The sequence below is a fragment of the Bufo bufo genome, chromosome 3, assembly GCF_905171765.1.
Source record: "Bufo bufo chromosome 3, aBufBuf1.1, whole genome shotgun sequence".
Lineage (NCBI taxonomy): Eukaryota > Metazoa > Chordata > Amphibia > Anura > Bufonidae > Bufo > Bufo bufo.
In genome coordinates this window covers 472,329,673-472,352,423 of record NC_053391.1, presented here as the reverse complement: position 1 = coordinate 472,352,423, position 22,751 = coordinate 472,329,673, and the positions used below count along the sequence as shown (strand labels likewise).

The 22,751-nt window shown below is 39.8% G+C and overlaps 1 protein-coding gene across 1 annotated transcript in view; it reads right to left on the bottom strand.

Annotated features, from left to right (window-relative positions):
- Nucleotides 1–1,109: 1,109 nt before the first annotated feature.
- EFNB2 (ephrin B2) overlaps nt 1,110–22,751 on the bottom strand; it is a 43,839-nt gene continuing 22,197 nt past the window's right edge. The window contains exons 3-5 of the mRNA XM_040425241.1: nt 7,849–7,941; nt 5,701–5,814; nt 1,110–4,387 (exon numbers count right to left, since the gene is read on the bottom strand). Of these exons, the coding sequence (XP_040281175.1) occupies nt 4,005–4,387; nt 5,701–5,814; nt 7,849–7,941 (590 nt within the window). The 3' untranslated portion in view covers nt 1,110–4,004. The remainder of the gene's footprint in view (nt 4,388–5,700; nt 5,815–7,848; nt 7,942–22,751) is intronic.

The window sequence follows — 22,751 nt, the reverse complement described above, 5'->3', positions numbered from 1 at the left end:
AAATGATTCAGTAAAGCTTGTAATTTACATATTTAAATCTCTTCTTTTTCTGACTTCAGCTGTACACAGGGATGTTTTTTTCAGTCATTCACAGTAGGCTTAAACAAATCAAACTTTGGATCATAGATCCAAAGTCGATTCGTTCAAAAACTTTGTTAATACTGTTTCTGTACAGCATTAAAATGTATTAGCTTTGTGTAGGAAAGCTTCATCTCGGCCGAAGTTGTGCGAGACTTCAGTGATCTGCGTATTTAAAAACAGGAATCCGAAGTGGGCTTTCATACTAGCTGGTACCTCGGTAACAAAGCCCAGTTTAGATTCCTATTTTAAAATGTTTTTAAATATGAAGATAGGAATACAGCAGTAATTCACCGAAGTCTCACACAACTTTTGCTCAGACAAAGTTTGCCTACATAGAGCCAATATATTTTAATGCTGTATGGAAACAGCATTAACAAAGTTTTTGAACAAATCGATTTCGGATCTATGATCCGATGCTCGATTCGCTCAAGCCTAACAGCATTCTGTATGTACAGGGATAGCTGTCAGACACTGATACCTGTTCACAGGGTTGGTCTTAAGTTCAGAAAAAGCAGAGAATGCTTATCATAATCTTGTGTCTGGCAGTAAGAAAGCTGGAGAAGCATCCCCCCCACACCCACCCACCCAATGGCTTGGTTTAGAATAAGAGACCAGAAACATTAAGATAGGGCAGAAATTACCACTTAGGTTCTCTGCAAGATTTCTACAAGTTTTCAACATCATAAGAAAATATTACAAAGAAAACGCAAATCACAATTATGTCCATAGGAAAAAATATTTTATTTTTTAAGAACAAATTCAGTTTGAAACAGACGTGGAATGTGAAATTTCAGAGTTTTGTTGTCTGGTGGGGAAGGGGCTGAAGGGCTAAATACAATGTGAAACTAAAGCAAAAGTTGTAAACCTAGGAAAGGCTATCTCGCTTCTTAAAAAAAGGAAACAAATATTTATAAACTCAGGCATAATACTGTGTTACTTACAAAATTGGACAAAATTATTTTAAATAAATATTCATGGTACACAATTACGGCACATATATGCAGCAATTTGGCAACCTTTTTTTACCATTTCTTCCTCATTACAGTGCAAAGGGAAATGACACTGCCTTTAAACAAGCGGTAGCTAAATACATAGCAAAAATTCAATTTTATACAAAACATTTTGCTTAGACTTTGTAAAAAAATCCAACATTGCTCTATGTACACAATCTAGTTAAGAAAATCCATTTTCTGTCTTTTTTTTTCCACGTGTAATTTTCTTGTTTTTTTCTATATTAATATTTAAAAAGGTGAATAAGGCTACGGACACACCCCAAATCCAGATACGGTTCTCCACATATTTACAGCATCTTCACTTTGACATAATGGTGCAAATTCCTAAGTCGGGTGACTAAGGATCATATGATCTCACAAGCAAGGCATTTACAGAAACAAAAAAAATAAAAATTCCAAACCTGAACCTACTTTTAGACGAAAGGGAACAGATTGAAGATTGTCATTCGGCGTCAGACACAAAACAGACAGTAAAGTAAATGGGTTGACACTCTTTGCAGGTTGCTGCATTGGTGACTGAGATTTTCACAGCTTGACGTAAAAGGACATGGTGAAAGGAGTTAAAAAAAAAGTGTCCTTTCCATAGCACATAGGATGACAAATATAAAAAAAACTATATATAGAAAAAAGAAATGGCGTCACAGAATGATTAATTCCCATCAACTTTGTGTACCTACATAGTGAGCCATTCTGTGCATCACACTCAATTATTAGAAAATCATATCTGTTGCAAGGGCTAACTGACTTGCCACCTTGCATTTGCTTAAATGACCACACGACTGTTCCTTTATGCCAACGTAATTTTCAGGTTCAAGCATAAAAAGGATCAATCAATCCTTTGACAGTTCGCCGTTGCAGGTGCTCCTTGGAGACTCGAGAACCTTAAAACGTTGTTACTAATTTTTTTCTTTCCAATTCAGAGAGCAAAGTGTTACCATAGAAACAGGACGGTGTTGATGATATCTGTTTTGCATAGCACATAAATGGAGGAGAAAGAAGGAGAGGAGAAAAAAAAAGCGACAGAAAGAAAGAAGGGAAGATGGTGACGGGGGAGTACTAGGTAGAAGAAAAGAAATACTAGGTATTGCGCTCTGTAACCTGCTGTAGTCTAGTAACGTTGTTGCATTAAGGCAAAAGGAAATTCTTCCGTAGAGAATGACGGAAAAAACATCTTCTCATCTTTGTTACATGGATGATGCAGTAACACTGATTTCCTGCTTTTTTGGGCTTGAACTTCCTAGTCTGCTCTTGTGTGAGACGCCTTGAGAGGGCTTTGTTAGTTTCTTTTTTTTTTCTCCCTATTGTTATTTTTGGACTACGGTTGTTTTCTTCCCGCCCCAGGAGCAGCGTCCGTTCTGTAATGCCTAGTTAATCGCTGCAAACTGGATTTCACATCTTTTAGCGGGGCAGGCTGTGCAATATTAAATTATATATTAGTAAAATCTTTTTTTGTATTTTCTTTTTTTACTATATATCCCCTTGTGTGCTATACACCTATTAAATAAGTCTTTTTTTTTTTATTCTTTCCTGTTCTCCGTACTAATAATTTATTTTATACCTAAGAACTGTAAAATGTTTGCCATATGTGCTTTTTCTTTGAAATCGAGCACCAGCGAAATGCCATGTCAGCTAAGATTCCTAGGCTGCACTCCTCCGGGATAGTATGACCACAAAGCAGAAATGTCCAATTGTTCGTACTATAAGGGCCAGGTTAACATGGCTTGCCCAAAAATATACCAATGAGAAGTAAAAATAATTTAAGCGGACATGTGGAATATTTGCTCTGCTATGACCTCGGGTACTAGAACTCGCAGGTCAGATTTGGCTTTCTGCTATTGAAAGCTTTTCCTAGCTGAGGAATAATATGGTCAGTATAGCACCTGAGTCTGCAACAGACTAGGAGTTTCATATATCATCATCTTATTGCCTATATCTCCAACAGTCTAGCCTCATAACCACTTACTATTGCCCTTCTCTACCTGCTTATGCACCTCGTAGTGACGGTGTACTGCAATTCGGCACATTGCTGCTGGACAGACAGAATGCCTTCAACTGCAGTCTTACTCCACTGCATTTCATATGCCTCTCTAAAACTAAAATATCAAAGTGCTTTGCTGCCTACATAGGTTTCTGTTCAACGCCTTATTTCAGAGGCAGCAGCATTTTCACTGCGTTCAGCAGTTTATCCTATGGGCTCCTGGACTTGCTGGCAGCCTGACTTCGTTGCTGGAAGGCTCTGTATTAGCAAATACAATTTCCATAATATATTACCCATTCGAGTGTGACTGCGGTAGAAATGGATGGAGCAAGAGTCGTCAAAGGTTAATGTTCCATTAGTGATATAGGAGGTGGAGTGAAGGAAGTCTCATGTGAAAGTCATCCTAGACAACAGAGAAAATGAAACAGTGATGGACTAAAAAAGCAGAAAATGCAAGTTTTGTGTTTTCTCGTAAGTCTTACACACACGTTTCTGACAAATCCAGTATGCACTGAGAAAGCTAGTTGATATTAAATCAGACGATTGCATTTCAAGATAAATATTCTAAAGCATCTTTATAATGCCTAAAATGAAGAATGTCCGTGTGAGTCTGTCTATATTAACCTGGTTTTGTATACGCTTGGATGCCTGGTGCTCATGGCTTAAAAGAGGGTGAACATGACCAGGGTATAGCTTTCAGAATGGGCATTTTGTTATAGTCTTCCAGCTTGCTGTAAGCACTTTTCCGCAGGAACCATCAGATCCCATAAACTGTGCAGCTTAAAGAGGCTTTCTCTGAAGAAAGGTTTTCGCTTGTGCCTGGTCCCCAATGCAAGTCCATGTTTATGCATAAGGAATCACCAAAAAACCCCATCAGGAAGCAACAGACCTTTCCTGTCCTTAATATTGTCAAAAAGGTGCCACCACTATCCTCAGACCTTGTAGTAAATATTTGCTGGACTCTGTGGTGGCATTTCTTGCACAATGTAAACAGGATGTCCATAATCTCCGCTGACCTTCTCGTAATGGGGGCAGAAAACACTGTCTGCAGTCCTTAGAGGGATGATAATGTCACTTGGCTCTGAACCATTATTATTGCCACTGCGCTTTGGTGTGGCTAATGTACTAAGGGACAAAGTTGTTGTATGTTGAGGTGAATGCTTTCTGTGTCGTCTTCTGTATTTCAACAACAGCACCACTAAAGTGATTATGATGACGATGAAGATGATGCACCCTGAAGCAATCCCTGCAAATAAGGCCACCTCGGATCCTATTAAACTCGTATGTCCAGAGTTTCTGCCATCTGTGCTAGAACCTAGGGAGAAAAAAAGCCAAACGTTAGAATCCTTGATAAAAAGGCTCCTGTTCTATTTGGCCAAGATCATTCTTTGCGGAATATGTACAATGAACTGGCTCTCATCTGAACTTTGACAAAGCAATTGCTCTTATAGGCAGCAAAATGCAAACAGAGGGAGTTAGGGATCAGTATTAAACAAGACCTGGCCTCTCGTGATCTTACTTCCAAGCTGATGATCAACCACACTGTTTCTCCATCAGCCAAGATATCCAGACTATGCTATACGTCTCTTCTCCTAGCAATTGCTGGACGTCCTGTCATTATATTGCAGAACAGAAAGTCCCAGAGGAGTTACCCTAACAGTATGACGCATTATCTTATTGTATTTCCCTACAAACACTGAGTAACCTGTTTAGTGCTTAAGGGACAAGCAGCCAAGATCCCTTATCCTGATGCAAGTTCCAGCAGTGACCATTGCTGGCATCTGTGATGGAGTGGGATTTCATATACTTATCAGTGCAGAGCAAGAAGCTATCTACCCTCATGAAAACCAAAAGTTAATTTGTGCAACACAGTAGAAATATTAATGATTCAGCTTATGTAATAGACAATTAACTAAACAAATGACTGCACATCTGGCAAGCAATAAAAAGTGTCACATTGAACAGTCTGATATTCTGTACTCTCAGCACATTATGAACCAATTAGAATAATAAGCACATATAACATAATGAGCACAATGGGGGATATTATGGATGCGCACATGGCGTGCGACTCCACCCATTTGTCACACCAGTGGCTCATGCCCAACATATGGCACCACCGAAGCCATCCTATAGTAGCATGTTATATTCCTAAGCAAATAAAATGTAGCTATATAAATCACAAGTTATTAATGCACATAATCATTAGCCGATAACCAATAAAGCTGAGACTCAGCATGCATGTACAGAGGTACAACTCTTCACCCCCTGCACTGAGACATATTGAAAACATTTGGGATAATGTAAATCATAATAGATGAGTTTCATTTCCATATGTATTAACCTGGACTACTTTCTGCATCTTTTTGATCTCCAAATGCAGAAATAATCAGAGAGACTCTCTGATATTGTGTGATATTCCTGTCTGGATTGTTGATGTTAAAAGCTCCTAATCTCAAAAGGATTCTCATGCTGGGATAATACTATACAATACCACAAACCAGTAGAACACAGTAGGATGGAACTACAAAAATTCTGTATATTAACACAGGCATGCAGAAAAATCACAATAGAGATACTCATCTGGGCACATCCTAAAGCATTATTAAATGTGGAACTGATACTTACTTGCAGGGCTATTGACAAATGGACTAGTTGTTGAGCTCTTCCCATTTGAGCCTGCCTCTTCGTCAGGATGTCTAGATGAATTTCCATCCCGATTTGGACCCGGAGAGTCAGGATCTAAAAAGATAAAAATAATTATAGCTTTTATTTTACAAAACGCAAAAACAAATAAGAAGGCAAGCAGGGGAAGTAAGCAAGAACACAAAGAAACAGGAGAGAAACAGTAAAAAATGTTCCTTAAAGAAATCAAGCAACTCAAGTTATTTTAGAGAGTGAGATTGTAAGGCCATCTGCAGAAACTATAGGGATTCTCACAGTTGGCAAGCAAAGCTCAGCAAATGACATTTCAATTTAACAGAGTGAGCTGATTGACTACCAAAGCAAGTTCTAATTAGAAATATTATTCATTCTTGACACAACATCGGTTATCTATATGTGAACGCACAAGAACGCCTATATAGATTATTAGAAGCTGCTGTAACTATATTTACTGTAAGCAAAGGGCAAGTGAGCATTATTAATATCCATCTATTTAGTTGTATGGCAAAGGAATGGTTTAAATATTACAATGTCTGAGAATGTCCTGTAGACTACATCTACATGATGGAGGAGAGGTCAAAGCACTCTGAAAATAACTCTGTCAGCTGTGCTGACTGCATACTTTTTATGCCTAGTAGAAGATACCAGTTTAGCTGTATTACTTTATCACAACATTTAATACAATTATTTTAGAATTTTATAATGTTTGAGAAACCAAACTTTGGCAAAGTTTTTGGACATGTGCCTGAATTCATCATTATCTAAGACATATTTTCCCAGGCAAAATTATTTTACATAAAAACTGGGTAGAAATTATTAAAACAAAAACCAAACAGACAGTCATCACACACCTCAATGTTGCCCCGTCACTGCTTCAGTCTCTGTTCTTCTTCACTTCCTGGTCTCTGTCCTGACACCCAGGAAATGGCTGGAACTGAATGCTCAGCCGATAACTGCCCACCTCAGCCAGTGACTGGCACAGAGGGTAGTCCAAGACATTTCTTGCGTGTTTAGCCCAAGACCAAGAATTGTAGAGGAGCAAGAACCAGAGCAGTGGCAGGGAATCGGTAAGAAGAGTATTACATAATGTCATTTTTCCAGAAAAAACCCTTAAAGCAACGCTTAAAGGGAACCTGTCACCGGGATTTTGTGTATAGAGCTGAGGACATGGGTTGCTAGATGACCGCTAGCACATCCGCAATACCCAGTCCCCATAGCTCTCTGTGCTTTTATTGTGTCAAAAAAACGATTTAATACATATGCAAATTAACCTGAGATGAGTCCTGTCCCTGACTCATCTCACATACAGGACTCATCTCAGTTTAATTTGCATACGTATCAAATCGGTTTTTTGACACAATAAAAGCACACAGAGCTATGGGGATTGGGTATTGCGGATGTGCTAGCGGCCATCTAGCAACCCATGTCCTCAGCTGTATACACAAAATCCCGGTGACAGGTTCCCTTTAAAGGGGATTTCCATCTTTTAAAAAAGGAGCTATTGCTATAATTTGCCAACACTTTGTGATCAGTTCGGGTGCTCACTATGAAGGAGTCACAGGTGTGTTGATTCAGCACCGTGTCCCCTTGTAAGTCTTCTCTGGACAGCAGTGCTCCCAGCCAGAGATTGGCAAAATAAAGGAGCCAAAGCGCAGATTTTGCGCCAAGTCCCCCTGGACAGTAGCTTTCCCAGGCGTCACAGACTGACTGCAGTAGTCACACATGCTTCATCATCTCTGTAGCCAGTTAAACAAGGATTAACGAGGGATCATGGAGGTGCTGGCATGGATGTTGCAAAAGATTAGCAAGGTGAATATTATTCTTTTTGCTATTTTATACCATACTGGTATATTACGGTTTGTAAAAAAAATATAAAAAAAAAGAAAGTCAGCTGGCAATGCCTTAAAATTTTTATATCTATGGTCACACATCTAAGGATAGTTTATAGTTAGATAGCATTTATAGTTCTTGGGTATTCAGATTAAAACACAAAAGAGTAGATTACTTGTAGGCACAAGAAAGATCCACAGAACAGAACACACAATAGGATGGATTTGAGTCACATGAAATTAGTAGAAATAAAAATAAAAAAAGTTTAGCAAAGTTTCTCACCTTGCCCAACTTTCATAAGGATCTTCATGGCTTTAGTTACACATACACCTCCTTGCAGGTTATCCACACCCTCTATAGAGCCATTAGATGTAGCTGTAGAGGAAAGAGGGATAAAAATAGTTAAAACACATTCTGCTTTGTATACACTGCACAGATGCACGGCCTGTTACTTGTCTACAGTCCACTGCTAACTAATGACCATTTGAGTCCAGAAGCATGAAACACTGTAAATTCTAATCTGGGGCCTTTGAAGGCTCCCACCTGGATTTGCTGATTTACCGTGTTTTCCCACATTTGTGCCATTTATTATATTGTATAAATAAGATCAGGAAATTACATGGATGGTGTAATATATCAGTTAATTGTTGCCATTAAGAATAGTTAGCTGGTTTCTGTCAAACCAATCACAGAACATTTCATCATATGTCCTTGTTTTCAAAACAACATTTAGGATATACGAGTTTGATTAGCACAATCGGTCAGGCTCTTATGGTCACAAGGGCATATATTATACATCAAAGGCATCTAGCCAAGTAAAAAAATGCGATCAAATTCAAATATTTTTAGAAGGTAAAGCTGGCCGCAGGCATGTGCAAGATGTTTGCTAACACCAACCCCCCTTCCATAAACATGAATGTTCGGCTTGGCCATAAGCAGTAGATAAGTTTAGGTGCTGTTCACATCATGTTGAGTATATACTCTGACCTATTATCTAAGTGTTTCCATAGGACTCCACAATGGTATTCTTTTTGCCTCTGTCAGGTCGGTATACATTTTTTTGACTCTATAGAAAAGCATAGTTGATCACACTTTTCTATGCAGGGGGATCGTTGCAAACGTATACCATGCAGGTTTACATTTTATTTGCATAGGAGTCTATTATTTCGAAATATGCTACTATACATGTAAACAGTGCCATACATCGAAGTCTTCTGTCAGTGGTATACATCTGTCCATACACCTGACAATGGTTGAAGGAAAGCTCAAATGTGATGTGAACAAGGCTGTATACGACTAGAAATACTCCTGACATGGTAGATGGAAGGCTCTAACATGAGGTAAACAAGGCCTTAAAAGTCTTGATTAATGGACAGTTCATCGCAGTCTTCTGTCAGTGGTATATGTCTGGCCATACTTCTGATATGGTTGATGGAAGGTTCAAACATTCTGTGAACAAGGCCGTATACGTCTGGCCATACTCCTGAGATGGTTGACAGAGGGCTCAAACATGATGTGAACAAGGTCATATACGTATGGTAATACTCCTGAAATGTTTGACAGAAGGCTCTAACATGATGCGAACAGAACAAGGCCTTAAAACTCTTGATGATTGGATAGACCATTGCAGTCTTCCTGACATGGTTGACAGACGGCTCTAACATGATGTGAACAAGGCCTTAAAAGCCTTAAATATTGAACAGGCAATCACAGTCTTCTATCAGTAGTATACCTCAGGCCATATTCCTGACATGGTTGATGGAAGGCCCTAACATGACGTGAAAAAAGCCTTATCTATCATTGGACAGGCTAAAGTAAATCCTAATTAGTTTTTCTAATGGGAGAAAAACAAAGATCAGGTTGTGGGACTATCCAACAAACCAGATTGACATGATTGTTGGTGGATTCTTTTGGGAAAAGGTTGCTCTACCGAGAACAATCTACTGTCTATGAGTAGTTTTAATCATTAGAAGCCTTTTTGGATCACAACACTAATATGATATGACAAACATGATGAGATAACTAAATTTTAAGGGAGTTGTAGATAGATTATCTGCAGATCCAACCAAACTGTCCTTGATCTAACAACCAATGGTACACTTTAGGCATCCCCAGCCTTTACATATACAGTTGTACATCCCTGTCTTCACCAACAGTCTATATCTGATAATGACATTGTCCACTTAAACACGGTTTGTGAATAGAACGATAATTTGTATTTATCCACACACAATACTATGGCTCTAAAAGGAACACGCTTACTTTACTCCTCATCCACTAATTGTCCAGACACTCCATTGTATGAGTACAGCATGCTTGTACCACCCATCCATCTATTGTGCACACAACGCTTCCTCTCACAATACCCATAAATCTCTCTTTAACTTGTCTATATGTGTACTTAGGCTTACACGTACAAAACACAAGTCTACATAAGGCTGACTTTCTTTCATTAACACTTCATTCCAATGAACTCCTGCAATGTCTCCCTCTAAAGCCATCTCATCAAACGTATTCTTATTCCAAGCCCTCCTTTAGGGACAAGGGAAAAAAAAGCAATAGTAATCTAATCTAGGAGTACATCTGACAGCATGACACTAGAACACAAGGCTCACAAAATAATGGAGACATAGGTTTTTTTTTTTTATTTTTTTTATTTTTTTAGCGGAAGCAAAAATCAATAGCAAGCAGCAGCCCTGGACATAAATCAAATGTGTCTTTGATAAAAGTGTTTTTTTTTTACAACCTATTTGCTGATGTGCTGGCAAGCAAGATAGAGGAGAAATAGGAGCAGAGAAAGTAGATACAGAAGTATTTTTTCTTTAATTGTAACGAAAGCTGCAGGGTGCCCTGTCCTTTGTCGGCCATAAAATGTCTTTACTATTGAAAAGAGCCTTGCATCTTCTGCCGGGCTGTCAATAAGACCTCATACATGAAGGCTGGGGCTGGTTAGCAAGTGTGCAGCACGGGAGGAGTTAACCCAACCCAACATTTTCTAACAAAATGGAGACACACCTACAGCCTAGTTGATTATAGAAGCATCAGGATCTAATTCAAGCTAGAAGCCGCATGTAATAGAATGCCAACATAAATCTGACTCAAGCAAGCGTTTCTCTATTTGAAAAGGATTCGGCTTGGGAACTAGAAAACACGACTCACGCCAAGCGGTTGCACTAGCAATATTGGTGCACACTGCTGTAGTATCACTATTCGGATTTCATTTTTAAAGGCTGCATTTCATGAAGGCCCTTGTGTCAAGTCATTTTGCATGTCACAGTCTTTTTGCAAGATCTCTTGGAGGTTCTGAAAATAGCTCAGGGCACTGCAAAGCTCATCTTCAAAATGAAGCGTTATCTGGTAGCATAGCGAAAGGCCAGAGCCACATTACACTCTTAATTAAAACCGACTACTTGTAACAACCTCTATAGGGAAATTCTGAACACCAGCAATTTGGATGAATTCCTTTGCTTCCTATTCAAGGCACAATAAAGGCTTTTTATTAAGCAAACACATGAAGTGACTGGAAGGCCTTGCTGATATTGAAGGGGTATTCTCTGTGGCCATTTTGTATTCTAAGCAGATGACAATGACATTTAAAAGCAAACCCTTTAAATTGAATAGTCACATCACCATAGAAACCACCAAAGAGAGCAGCTATCAGGCGACCATATTTACATTTCAGACATTATAATGTTAATAAAAAAGGTATCAAACGTCACCCTGGAACATTTCAACAGGATTAGCTTTGCCGGAGGCGCTTCGAAAACATTGCATTTCATTTAGATTTTTTTTTACCAAAATGTCATTTTGCTTTCTAAATCATTCTGTTTCTCTTCAGTCCGTAGAGGGAAGGCTGGTCCCTGTCCCTAAGGTCTAAAACCAGTTTTAATTGTTTAATATTACACAATCGAGGCTGTCTACTTCTAAAAACAGTGCTGTACTACTTGTCTTGTACTAGTACAGAGATACAGTTTGTACTATACTTACAGACTTATCGGTTCTTATGGCAAACAGTCAACAGATATACTCCTGCTCCTATAGTAGGGCAGCTAATAATAGTCCCTTATGAAAATATTGAGGATATAATACCATGTTGACAATCTAGTGGGTGTTACCTTCTACTATAATGTTGCCTGTGATGATAATGAGATGACTGCTGAAAAAAATTCTCTACAGAAGTATCAGCATGTTGGCCAGCATGAGAACTGCAGGATTTTATTTATTTAATTTGTTTAATATAGATAGGTCATAGAAAATGCATAAAAAAAATAAAAATTACCAAAAATTATTAAAAAAATATAAGACAGGAGGAAGACAGGCAGTGTAAAACTGATGCGGAAGTTCACGTTCTTTTAACATATTATTATGGTGCTTGCATTATTCCACAACTTGGACAACCCCTTAGTGATAGAAATTTGTTTTAAACAATCTCATCTTCTGATGGGACATTGCCTTTAAATGGGTTGTCCAACCACCTAAAATTTTCTGTTAAACTGTATAGACTGGTATAAAATAATAAAAGTAGCATTATTCATCTTTTGGATCCCCCAATGCTCCCTGTCTGGTGCTTCTTGGTCCCTCAGTCTCTGCATCCTTGCCTTCAGTGATGATGTTCATGCATGGACTTGTGACCACTGCAGCCAATCACTGGCTGCAGCAGTGAAGTGTCTGTCCCACTGCGACCAGTGGTTGGCTGCAGCAGTCACACATCTATATCAACAAATCATTGTGAAAGGACAGCGTACAGAGATCTGTAAGGTGAGCATTATTTATTTTATTACTTTATACAACTTTAGCCTTTTTTCTAAAAATGCAGGTGGCTTGAAAACCCCTTTAAGCTGAGGTATTGGATTCTCAAGGGCTGGGAATCTTGAGTAAGGAGAAGAAATGTTTTCATTGTTTTGAATCCCTCAGAAACGGTATTACGTGATCTTCTGCATCACATTTAATGGATTTTGCTTCCAATTTAGATGTTAGTTAAATGCTTAAAACTTGTCAGAAAGCTCATTTAGAGCTAAAATGAATTAGTCATTTGTGTTGATGCAGCAGCCTGCACTGAGGCACGTCAGAATGAAATGGTTCTTGAGAGCAACCATATTAATTCTTCAAAGACGGATATCTCACAGCTCTCTGAATAGCCTTTCCCTCATTCAAAAAAACCCTTAATAATACAACACATTAAAAAGAGATTTGCCCAATTTGTGCTATGGTTTCAGTGGATTGGGTTTTTGTCTCCATAATAAAATCACAACATTAATTTCCTGCCATTTAAAATGGAATTAATATTCCGAACTCTTTGTTTTTACAAATGCTGTAGCCAAAACTGTAAAGATCGGAGGCAAAATGGAATGTGCAATTGTAAAGCTTGAGGCTGGAAGCTGTACCTACTTTAAGAGCATTTGCTCCAATTATTTTATCATTTGCTCCTAGCTTTGTTGTCCTAGGAACAAAGTGCTACTGAATTTCTAATTTCAAAAGCATAGTGTGAATGTTAACATAAGAAATCTCACATCTGAATCACAGTGCTTCTATTAATAAAGCTAATGCTGCCTAACATTCTCATTAGGTCTCTTTTTAAGGACCACATGATGATGTGAATATGAAATACATGTGGAGGTCTTTTTACAATTGAGAACATTTGCCCGTATCATTTTGCTTGTGTTCCTGGATTTGAATGCTCTATGGCAGTGATGGCTAACCTTGGCACTCCAGCTGTGGTGAAACTACAACTCCCAGCATGCTCCATTTATTTCTATAGAGTTCTGAGAGCATCCAAGCAATGGGGGCATCCTGGGAGTTGTAGTTTTACCACAACTGGAGTGCCAAGGTTAGCCATCACTGCTCTATGGAAAGTCTACTAGTCCTAGAGAAGGACCTTAAACCAAAGACTGGACAACAGTGTCCTACAACAGGTATGTTGCCCTCACTAACAAAAAGGCACATTGTTTTGCCTACTGGTCATACATGCCCCCCTGCTAAGACAAGTGTTTTCTGCACATTTGGCCATCAACGTTGAGGCCAACTCTAAAGCACTTTTTGGTCTCCAGCAAGACAATTGTAAACAGATGCAACAGCTAGTCTACCAGGACAATGACTGCGACACTCCTTCACTGCATGTTATAATGTAAATGTCCTGCTTGACTGCACCAAAAAGTCTTCTGTATGGCCCACGCCTGAATACCTTTGGTGGTAAATCTGTTGCTCAAGTGTATGGTGATTTGCCCATATGTTATTGCAAGATGTGTAGGAATCTCTAGCCCACCACATAACACTGGAAGAAATAAACTCTATCCATACATCTGACTGCGTTCACTGTTATTTCTATTGAAACTGTTGGGGTTATTTATCAAACTGGTGTAAAGTAGAACTGACCAAGTTGCCCTTATCAACCAATCAGATTCCACCTTTCATTTTTGCAGCTCCTTTAGAAAATGAAAGGTGAATTCTGATTAGTTGCTTTGGGGAACTAAGCCAGTTGTACTATACACCAGTTTGAAAAATGACCCCAAATGTCTACATTCAACTAATCTGGTTTTAGCTGTCTCCATTTCTGATATCTAGACATTCCTAGAACCTTTCACTGCAGGAACGTTCATACATGAGGTCCACAGTGCAGTATATGACTCAACCATCACAGTGTGAGGTCTGTCGATCACCATCTTTGCTGTCCAGACGCATCATCATTGGGATAACCTCCAAGCTCTACGTTATATTTCCTGTCTATGTGGAGAATGGTGTGGAAATCAATGGATGCCGTCCTGCTCCCTTTCAAGCTCATTAGAGGCATTCTGTTTGGCTCATGTTGCTTTGACTATTTACTGTATCTGTCTATACATCCGTTCCATTTAGCCTTAGAAATGCAAAGTCAAATTGAAAAGCTATTGAATCAGCAGCTGAAACAGAAGCAGCAGGCACAATCTGTTTCTGGCTATGATTTTTATACAGTCCCCATGGAGAGGAAGTAATATTACATTTTAATATGTCTTCATTTGATCGTTATTACCCTACCTCCCAGGAGACTAAAGCTGCAGCATAGATCTTGGCTGATTTTGGCCTATCAAGACAGTAGGACTGCACTAATCACACAGAGCACTAAGCTGGCTGGGGTTTTGCCTCTACATATATTTTCACTGATAAGGACTGGAGAAAATGCAGCAAGAAGAGCCAACCCCGTCCTCTGCAGCTGATTGTGGCATCGCAGCTAGTTGAAGACAGAGTATCTGCTTTCTAATTACTGTCTATAATGTGGCTTTTCCTGCATTCTGCTCACGCTATGTGGTAATTTAATCATAGCGCGAGATGAATTACCTGAGAGTTTTTAAAGCCTAGTTAAACGAATATTCATTTCTCCAGTCATATCCGTTTGGGCTTTGCAAGATTGGGAAGCAAGTGTAATAAACATCCCTCGTCTCGGTAAAAAATCTATTCTACTCAGTAAAACAGAAGAAAAAGCCAAAGCCTTTAGAATCACGCATTATTAAGAAGCAATCCTTATTGCGAGCTGTACTTGATCTAATGTCCGCTCCACAGGATTATCAAGCTCACAGCTCTTTTATCAAAGAAAATCCTTTGGCGGCAGGACCAAGCAAGCAGGCTCTGGCTCTTTTCATTTCTCTGCCTGCCTTCTACTGCAATCTGCTGGCCTGTCCTTTCCACTGTACTGGATGTGAGCGGCCGGCATCAGGAGTTAATGCAGTGTCCCTGTGTCATCAGTTTGATAATCCGCTGGTAATCCTTGCCTATATATATTTCTATCTTTTTTTTCTGTATGCAGCAGCAAGAAGCCTTCATTCCCCAGGAGACGGCATTTGCACAGGGTGTATACGGTTTTATGGAAATATCCTAAAATATTAAAAGAAACAGAGAGCCTGATCCCTTGCTAGGAAGGAATTACTCTAAGGAGCCTTAGCCAAAGCAGACGTAGAAGAAGTCACAGCGGTCAAAGTAGAAAGCAGAAATGGAAAAGCAATGAGAGAACTTTATGTCAGCATGTGTCACGTTAACCGAGCAGGCGAAAGCGGGAGAAGTAAAGTAATAGGACATGGTGCTGAGCCAATGATATTCAGGGACTATACGGAAAATGGCATACTCCGCTCTGTGCGCTTCTTCATAGGCAAATATAGTGTGTGTATATATAGATAGATATATATATATACACACACTTCTGATTTTGTGATCTGTGTAGGCCTAAAGCAAAAATACACTCATCTAAACCCAAGATTTATAGTCATAAGAATAGTGACTTGAAGTCAATGGGAGTGGTGCTGTGGTAACAAGCTTCATCCATTAAATCATTGATGGAACCGTGTGGTCCCAGCTCCGACTTCTAGTGACGGAACTCCACCGGAACAGCTGCTTGCAGTGACTTCAATGGCACTGGAGCTAATGCCAAACAGCTCATCAGAGGAGGTGTAGGGTGTTGGACCCCTGCTGATCAGATAGTGATGGCCTATCCTGAGGATAAACCATCACCTAGTAATGCCTGGACAACCACTTTTTTAAATATAATAATTATAACCACATTCTAAGCAGCCATTTTAGCATGATGTGAAGTAATCTTGTTGACTTTGAACTGTTTAAGGGATTATCACGAACCTAGAGTTCAAATAACCCAGCAAGCAGTGATACATATTCCACTTCTCTATTACTATGTGCTCATGAGTCTGAGCCTGGTGACAACCACTGGGGAAAATGGCTGTGGCCCAGATTTCTAAGTAACTGCTATAACTAAAGAGCGTAAACTTATTGGGCGAATGTCTCATTCTGTCAACACCTACCTCCCCCAACTCCCTCAAAGACATTTAAATACCCAGAGGGGAGTAAACCTATATCTCCCACAGATGGTACATGTTGGAATCCAATATGACCAATCTTTTTTTTTTTTTTTTACCGAATTCTGCAATGGAGAGTTATGATGGCCCTGTACATCATTGGTGGATCATTTAGCCAGATTTGATCTATTTTGTGTGGCGATCTAAGCAACGTTTCTAATAAACTGGCAGACGATTAAAAAAATAAATAAATAAATAAATAGGGCTTAAATTTTAAGGAAATAGCACAAAAAGAAAAACAACCCAATCATAATGATTCATTAAAAAGAAATGTATGATAAGTAGTATGTGAATGATATATAATGCAGCCACTATTCTGTAAAGTGATGTCATTGAGATGATGTATGGGCATAGAAGCCATGTGGAGGAAGACAGACATTTATTTCACATCAGTTGCAAAGGGAATGAAAAAAGCCATCAGTTTATAATCAAACAAATATCTGTAGGTCATAATCCAGCAACCAAGAAAACATTATAAATTGTGAACTTTTCTGGAGAGAAATTTCCCTTTCAAAGCAAAGTGCACTGAAATCCCTTTCAATTAGGCAAATAAATGTAATACTACAGAATCATGAAAGGAAAGCCGTACTGTTAATCATGCAGCGGGAATGTATTTCTGCACTAATGCGCATAGACATTAGCCAAGTCACAATGCACTGACATATAGAATATATACGTGGGGAAGAGTTCCATCAGAAATGATATCATCTCACGGTCAATGACTACTGGGTTGTACTAATTGACCGCAAAACAACCTGTCCACCACTTCATACCATTTATATATAGTGCTACCCCACATAAAAACATTGCATTATTTATTTATTTTACGTATTTATATAGCGCCACTATATTCCGCAGTGCTTTGCAGACACAATGGGGCCTACCTATTATGTACTGATCTGGTTTAAATGGGTTGTCCATTCTTCCATTAATGGATGACCTATCCTCAGGATAAGCCATCAAGTTGATCGTCGGGGTCCGATCCCCTCCGCCCCATCTGATCAGTGGGAGCAGCGCTGCAGTGACAAGTTCAGTCCATTAATAGACTGACCTATTTGCTTATGGCATGGGGGCTATCACTGAATGACTGATTGGCAGGGGTGCAGGGTGTTGGATGTTGCTTCATTTAGACTTAAAGGGAACCTGTCACCGGGATTTTGTGTATAGAGCTGAGGACATGGGTTGCTAGATGGCCGCTAGCACATCCGCAATACCCAGTCCCCATAGCTCTGTGTGCTTTTATTGTGTAAAAAAAAAAAACGATTTTATACATATGCAAATTAACATAAAAGAGTCATATCTTGTGTGACCAGAGAAGAGTCATATTTTCAAGCTCTGACTCATCTCAGGTTAATTAGCATATGTATCAAATCGGTTTTTATACACAATAAAAGCACACAGAGCTATGGGGACTGGATATTGCGGATGTGCTAGCGGCCATCTAGCAACACATGTCCTCAGCTCTATACACAAAATCCCGGTGACTTTAAAATCTCCCAGCATTCCTTGCTGACTGCAGAGTAATCACATCAGACTCTTATTAGTTGAAGAAAAGTACTATACTACAATGTAGTTCAAAGGTGATTACTCAACTTTTTATCTATTTTAAAGGGATAGGTGATAATTGTCTGATGGCTGGTGGCCCCATTATTGGGATCCACATGATCACTAGAACAGTAGTCCCAAGCTCTCCATTTCTCTTCACAGCGTGGAAATTTGAATTAAGTGATGGTCGAGCATGTGCCCTACAGCTCTATAGACTTGAAAGGAATAATTCAGCAACTTTAGCGAAGATGTGCTTATTTTAATGTCCCTTTAAGGGTACAGTCACACGGTCAGGCTTGGTTTCCTCCCAGGATTCCAGAGGAGCATGTATGGCCTATAAGTCTCCTCACACTGATTAAGGCGCTCTCCCCAAGGAGACATAGTACCCCCCTAACGGTCAGGTTTCTGCATGCAGGTTTGGAAGCCAAAATTGGGGAAGGAGCGGGGGGTAGAGAGACAAATATACCTTCTCTTTTTTTTTTATTCACTTCTGGTTTTGGCTTCTGCATGTAGACACCTGACCACGTGGCTGTACCCCAAGCCATTTTTTAGACTGAACTCTAGAATTCATTTTTTATATTATTATTTATTTGATACTTTGGATTTTTGTTTCAACGAACAGGGAAGTATTTGTTTCCTGGTTTGAGAGAAAGAGAGAACATAACCTTTGCAGAATATCTGGAGCACTGTAGACTGGTAAATGTAGAGCAGGAGCTTATGAATATTCCTTAGTGCAATCGCATACCTCCCCCATTAAATAGGAGCTGGTCTAGGACATATTCATGGGGAAAATAAAATAGCTGAAAATTTGAACTATCAGCACCACCTTTGTCCATGATGAACATTTCTGAGAGCACCATAATAATGATGTCTCATGCATTGGCCTTTCAATAGCTAGTAGGAGCACTTTAAAACCTGAGTGGCTTGAATTAATGAGCACAGATTTCACAGGCCACAGCTGTCTTTGTAAAGCACAGTTCACTGCCATCCTTGCCGATAGCAAAGAAAAAGAAAGAGAGTGACAAGGACACAAGTACCTTCCCAGGCCAGAGCCCAATCCGCCTACATTTTCTCAAGAAGATCAAATAGTCCTTGCAGTAATAAATTATCTCTCCTCTTGTACTATGATGGCAGCAGACAAGGGGGGCGTTTTCTTTATGGAAGCGCACAGTATACAGTAATGAGATCTTGGAGGAGCGTGCTATCGTCATACTGATGTCACTGTTTATCCTCAATTTAGGTGTCCTTTTATATCCCATTGACACGATCAAGCTATGGATCAAAAACATCAACTTTGAAAGTAGGCCGCAGCTAAATTAGAGCTGAAATATTATTTTTATTACCCAACTACAAGCTCATTTTCTGTCTGACTTCAACCTGATTGCCTCCGAAGGGCTTTTTCAGCAATACAGGCTAAACCGTATTAGAATTTATATTTACTTTTATGTTCTTGGCCTTTCTAAAGTGAGACTGGAGGGCTGGCATTAAAATGATGGGCCAAAAGATAAAAAGAGCAATTAACAGAAATTTGTAAAAGCGGGAACAACTAGGGGACTGTGGACAACAACTGGAAGGCACAAAAGGTGTGAAGAGACTGAGATAATGTGACAGACAATATGGTGACCACGCATTGAGGACTTCAGCAGAGGTGGTTTAACCCATCTCATGCCTCAGTGGATCACTAAACACTTTCATTACTGTAATTACACCACTCAACTATTTGCGGGGAAAAAAAAAAATATATAGGCTCTCACCAAGTCTGAGGCTGAGGGCTGAGCTGATCAGCTGAATTCCCTGGCCAACAAAGGGTCACGGTACCGGGGAGATACACACGCTTGCTTTACTGGCACTAATTGCATGCAATGATATTAATGACCCAGTAATTGCGTTACAAGTGGCAGTGAAGTGGAAAACATCATTTTGAGGCAGAGTTCATCTCTTGGTGGTGAGATTTTACCACTGACTGAGTTAATGCCAACTGACAGTTTGGAATATAACACTACAGAGTAGAAAACGTTCCGCTCTCATTGTATAATCGCCCAGACGAACATGACGCCATTTACTCGAGAACAGCCTAGTGGTAACCCAATAAATGGCATGGTTAGACTTTGCCCTCTCGGTGAACCTGATTCCTTAGTGGAGATCTGCGGCGTACAATAGACAATCTAGAGCAATTTTCTACATGCTTGGGCTAATAAAAAAAAAGTACCTTACGCTTTTACATCAAAGAACTTGAGAATGTGGATTACAGAGGAACACGAAATGGCTCCATCTCTAGCGAAGGGCCTTTCAAACAAAGTGTGGGCACTACTGACCTGAAGACTAAGGCCTTAATTCATCAAGGCCGACATGTGCTACACTGCATTTAATTTATGAGGAGGCGCAGGTAGTCCATGCGCCAGACTGAAATCTATTCCAGCTTGTAGCTGGCGTACATATCAATCATCATAAGGGTGCACTCATACGCCCACAAATTGCGGACCCGCAAAAGACAGATACCGGCCGTGTGCGTTCTGCATTTTGCGGACTGCACATGGCCGGCCCTATGATAGAAAGGCCTATTCTTGTCCGCAATAGGACATGCTTCATCTTTTTTGCGGAACGGATGCGGATCGAGAAATACGGTCGTGTGAATGGACCCTAAAAGTGCTGGGGACAATATCCCAGCCCACAACCTGCCCTTGCCATGCCTCCTTTTTGGAAACTGGTCGGGGGCGGAGTAACAATGCCAGTTGCAACTAAATCTAGGATGAGGCACAGGCAATCAATGCGTCAGACTGAAATCTACTCCATCTTGTTGCTGGTGTAGATTTTAGTTTTCATTTATGGCAGTTTAATGATAAATGTGCGCCACCTACAGCCCATCCTGGTCACACACCCTTTTTTGGAAATTGGGTGAAGTTGGTGTAAAAATGGCAGTTGCAATTTATGCTAGTCACAATTGGATTTAAAAAGTCAAATCCAATTTTTTATGCCAAATCCATGGAGTAGGGGGGATGATTATTCTCCCCTTGATATGAAAAACAGACAACAAAATGGCTGCCCATACTGCTGTAAAGTGACATACCGCAAAATTGAAAGCCGAGCACAAAGCAGCTTCAGCATTTCATGTTTTCCTTTCACATCTTGATTACCAACATTACAAATGTTCTCAGTGAATTTCAACTTGAGCTATCAATGGCTGCAAATTATATGTCATTTTTCTAAGGAACTTTAAAAAGAATGGGTACAATTGTGTGCTGTACAAGAGCTGCTTTCTCGCTCCGGAGTGATCATTTTCACCCAGGAGCAGCAGCGGCACTTACCATTCTGTGTCAGTACTTAAGCCATTTTTTGGAGATCTATAGCTGCAAATGGAGACTATGAGAACTGGCCTGAAAACTACAATGCAGTCTAGGGGAGATTAGGAGGCATTCATAATGCTCATAATGGCATTTCATTGTCCATATCATACAGGTGATGGATGTTCAGGATTCTCAAACATTGCGGATTCTGTCATAATAACAGAAAATGAAGCTGAAGACTGTGGGGCCCAAATTGGGTTTGGCAACACCAATGTATCACTGTGGTGATATCCCTTAAAAGGGGTTGTCCAGGATCATGAAGGCTGCTTTCTTCTAGAAACAGTGTCATACTTGTCCATGGGTTGCAGCTAGGCTCCACTGATGTAAAGTTGCAATACAACACATGACCTGTGGACAGGTGTGGTGCTGTTTTTGGAGGAAAGCAGCCATGTTTTCCACTATGGACAACCTCCAACTGTGTTTTAAAAAAAATGGATCATTGAAGGTTTAGGTGCCAAGACCTCCACCGATCACCAAAACAATAAGGCAAAAGCACTCAGCCAAAGCCTGCATTTCCTTTCTAGTTAAAGACAGACTTTTGATTGAATGCATCTTCAGCTAGCAAGTAAAGATATTGCTCAGTGAGCGCTTCTGCCTACTCATTTTAGAGATCGGAGGTGGGGGTTTTGGCACCTGGAACCCCACCGATCAAAACATATCCCAATGACAAGTCAAATGTTTTGTGGAAACGATTTTTAGCTGAGAAAAGCTGCCCATAGAACATAAGGTAATCAGTAGATTGCCATGACCTGCTGTTTGGGTGGCACCAGAAGGCACTTATAGGTCCTACCTAGCTACCAGGCTGCTGATCAGTCCGCAGTTGCTTTATAATACTATAATGTTTATATTGTGCAGACACTCATACCCAGTGGCGTACCACCAATAGCGGCAGACCATGCAACTGCTACGGGGCCCGGAGTGGATGGAAGGCTCTGTCCCCTTAATATGCATTGATATTTATGAATTAGATTCTACTTTTACCTATTAATTTGTCTTTATAATGCGCACCAATATTTTACATGAATATTTTTTATCAATCTGATGCTAATGGAATCCCTAGATATAATCTCTCACCAATAGACACATCAAAATCCAGATTGACCCCCCTTTTTTCATGTATGCTTCAACTTTTTACCCCAATAACTATTCTATCTAACAAAGAGTTCATTCATTAAATTAATTTAATCCACACACTTCATCATCCTCACAAATTCATTAACCCACTGGTGCTGTATTAGTGCATTAATGGTTAATTACCTATTTTAGTTCATAAGTAGCAATATGTTGACCCAGCCCTCCTCCCGTTTAATATGTAATCCCATGCTGACCCAGCCCTCCTCCTGTTTGTTGTGCTTCAGCAAGGAGCGCACTCCTTGCTCCTCCCCAGTTCCCCTCTGCACTCCGTCCGATGTGCGTTCCGCACTTTTTCTCCACATGCCACCCTTATTTAGATATAAAAGGTACC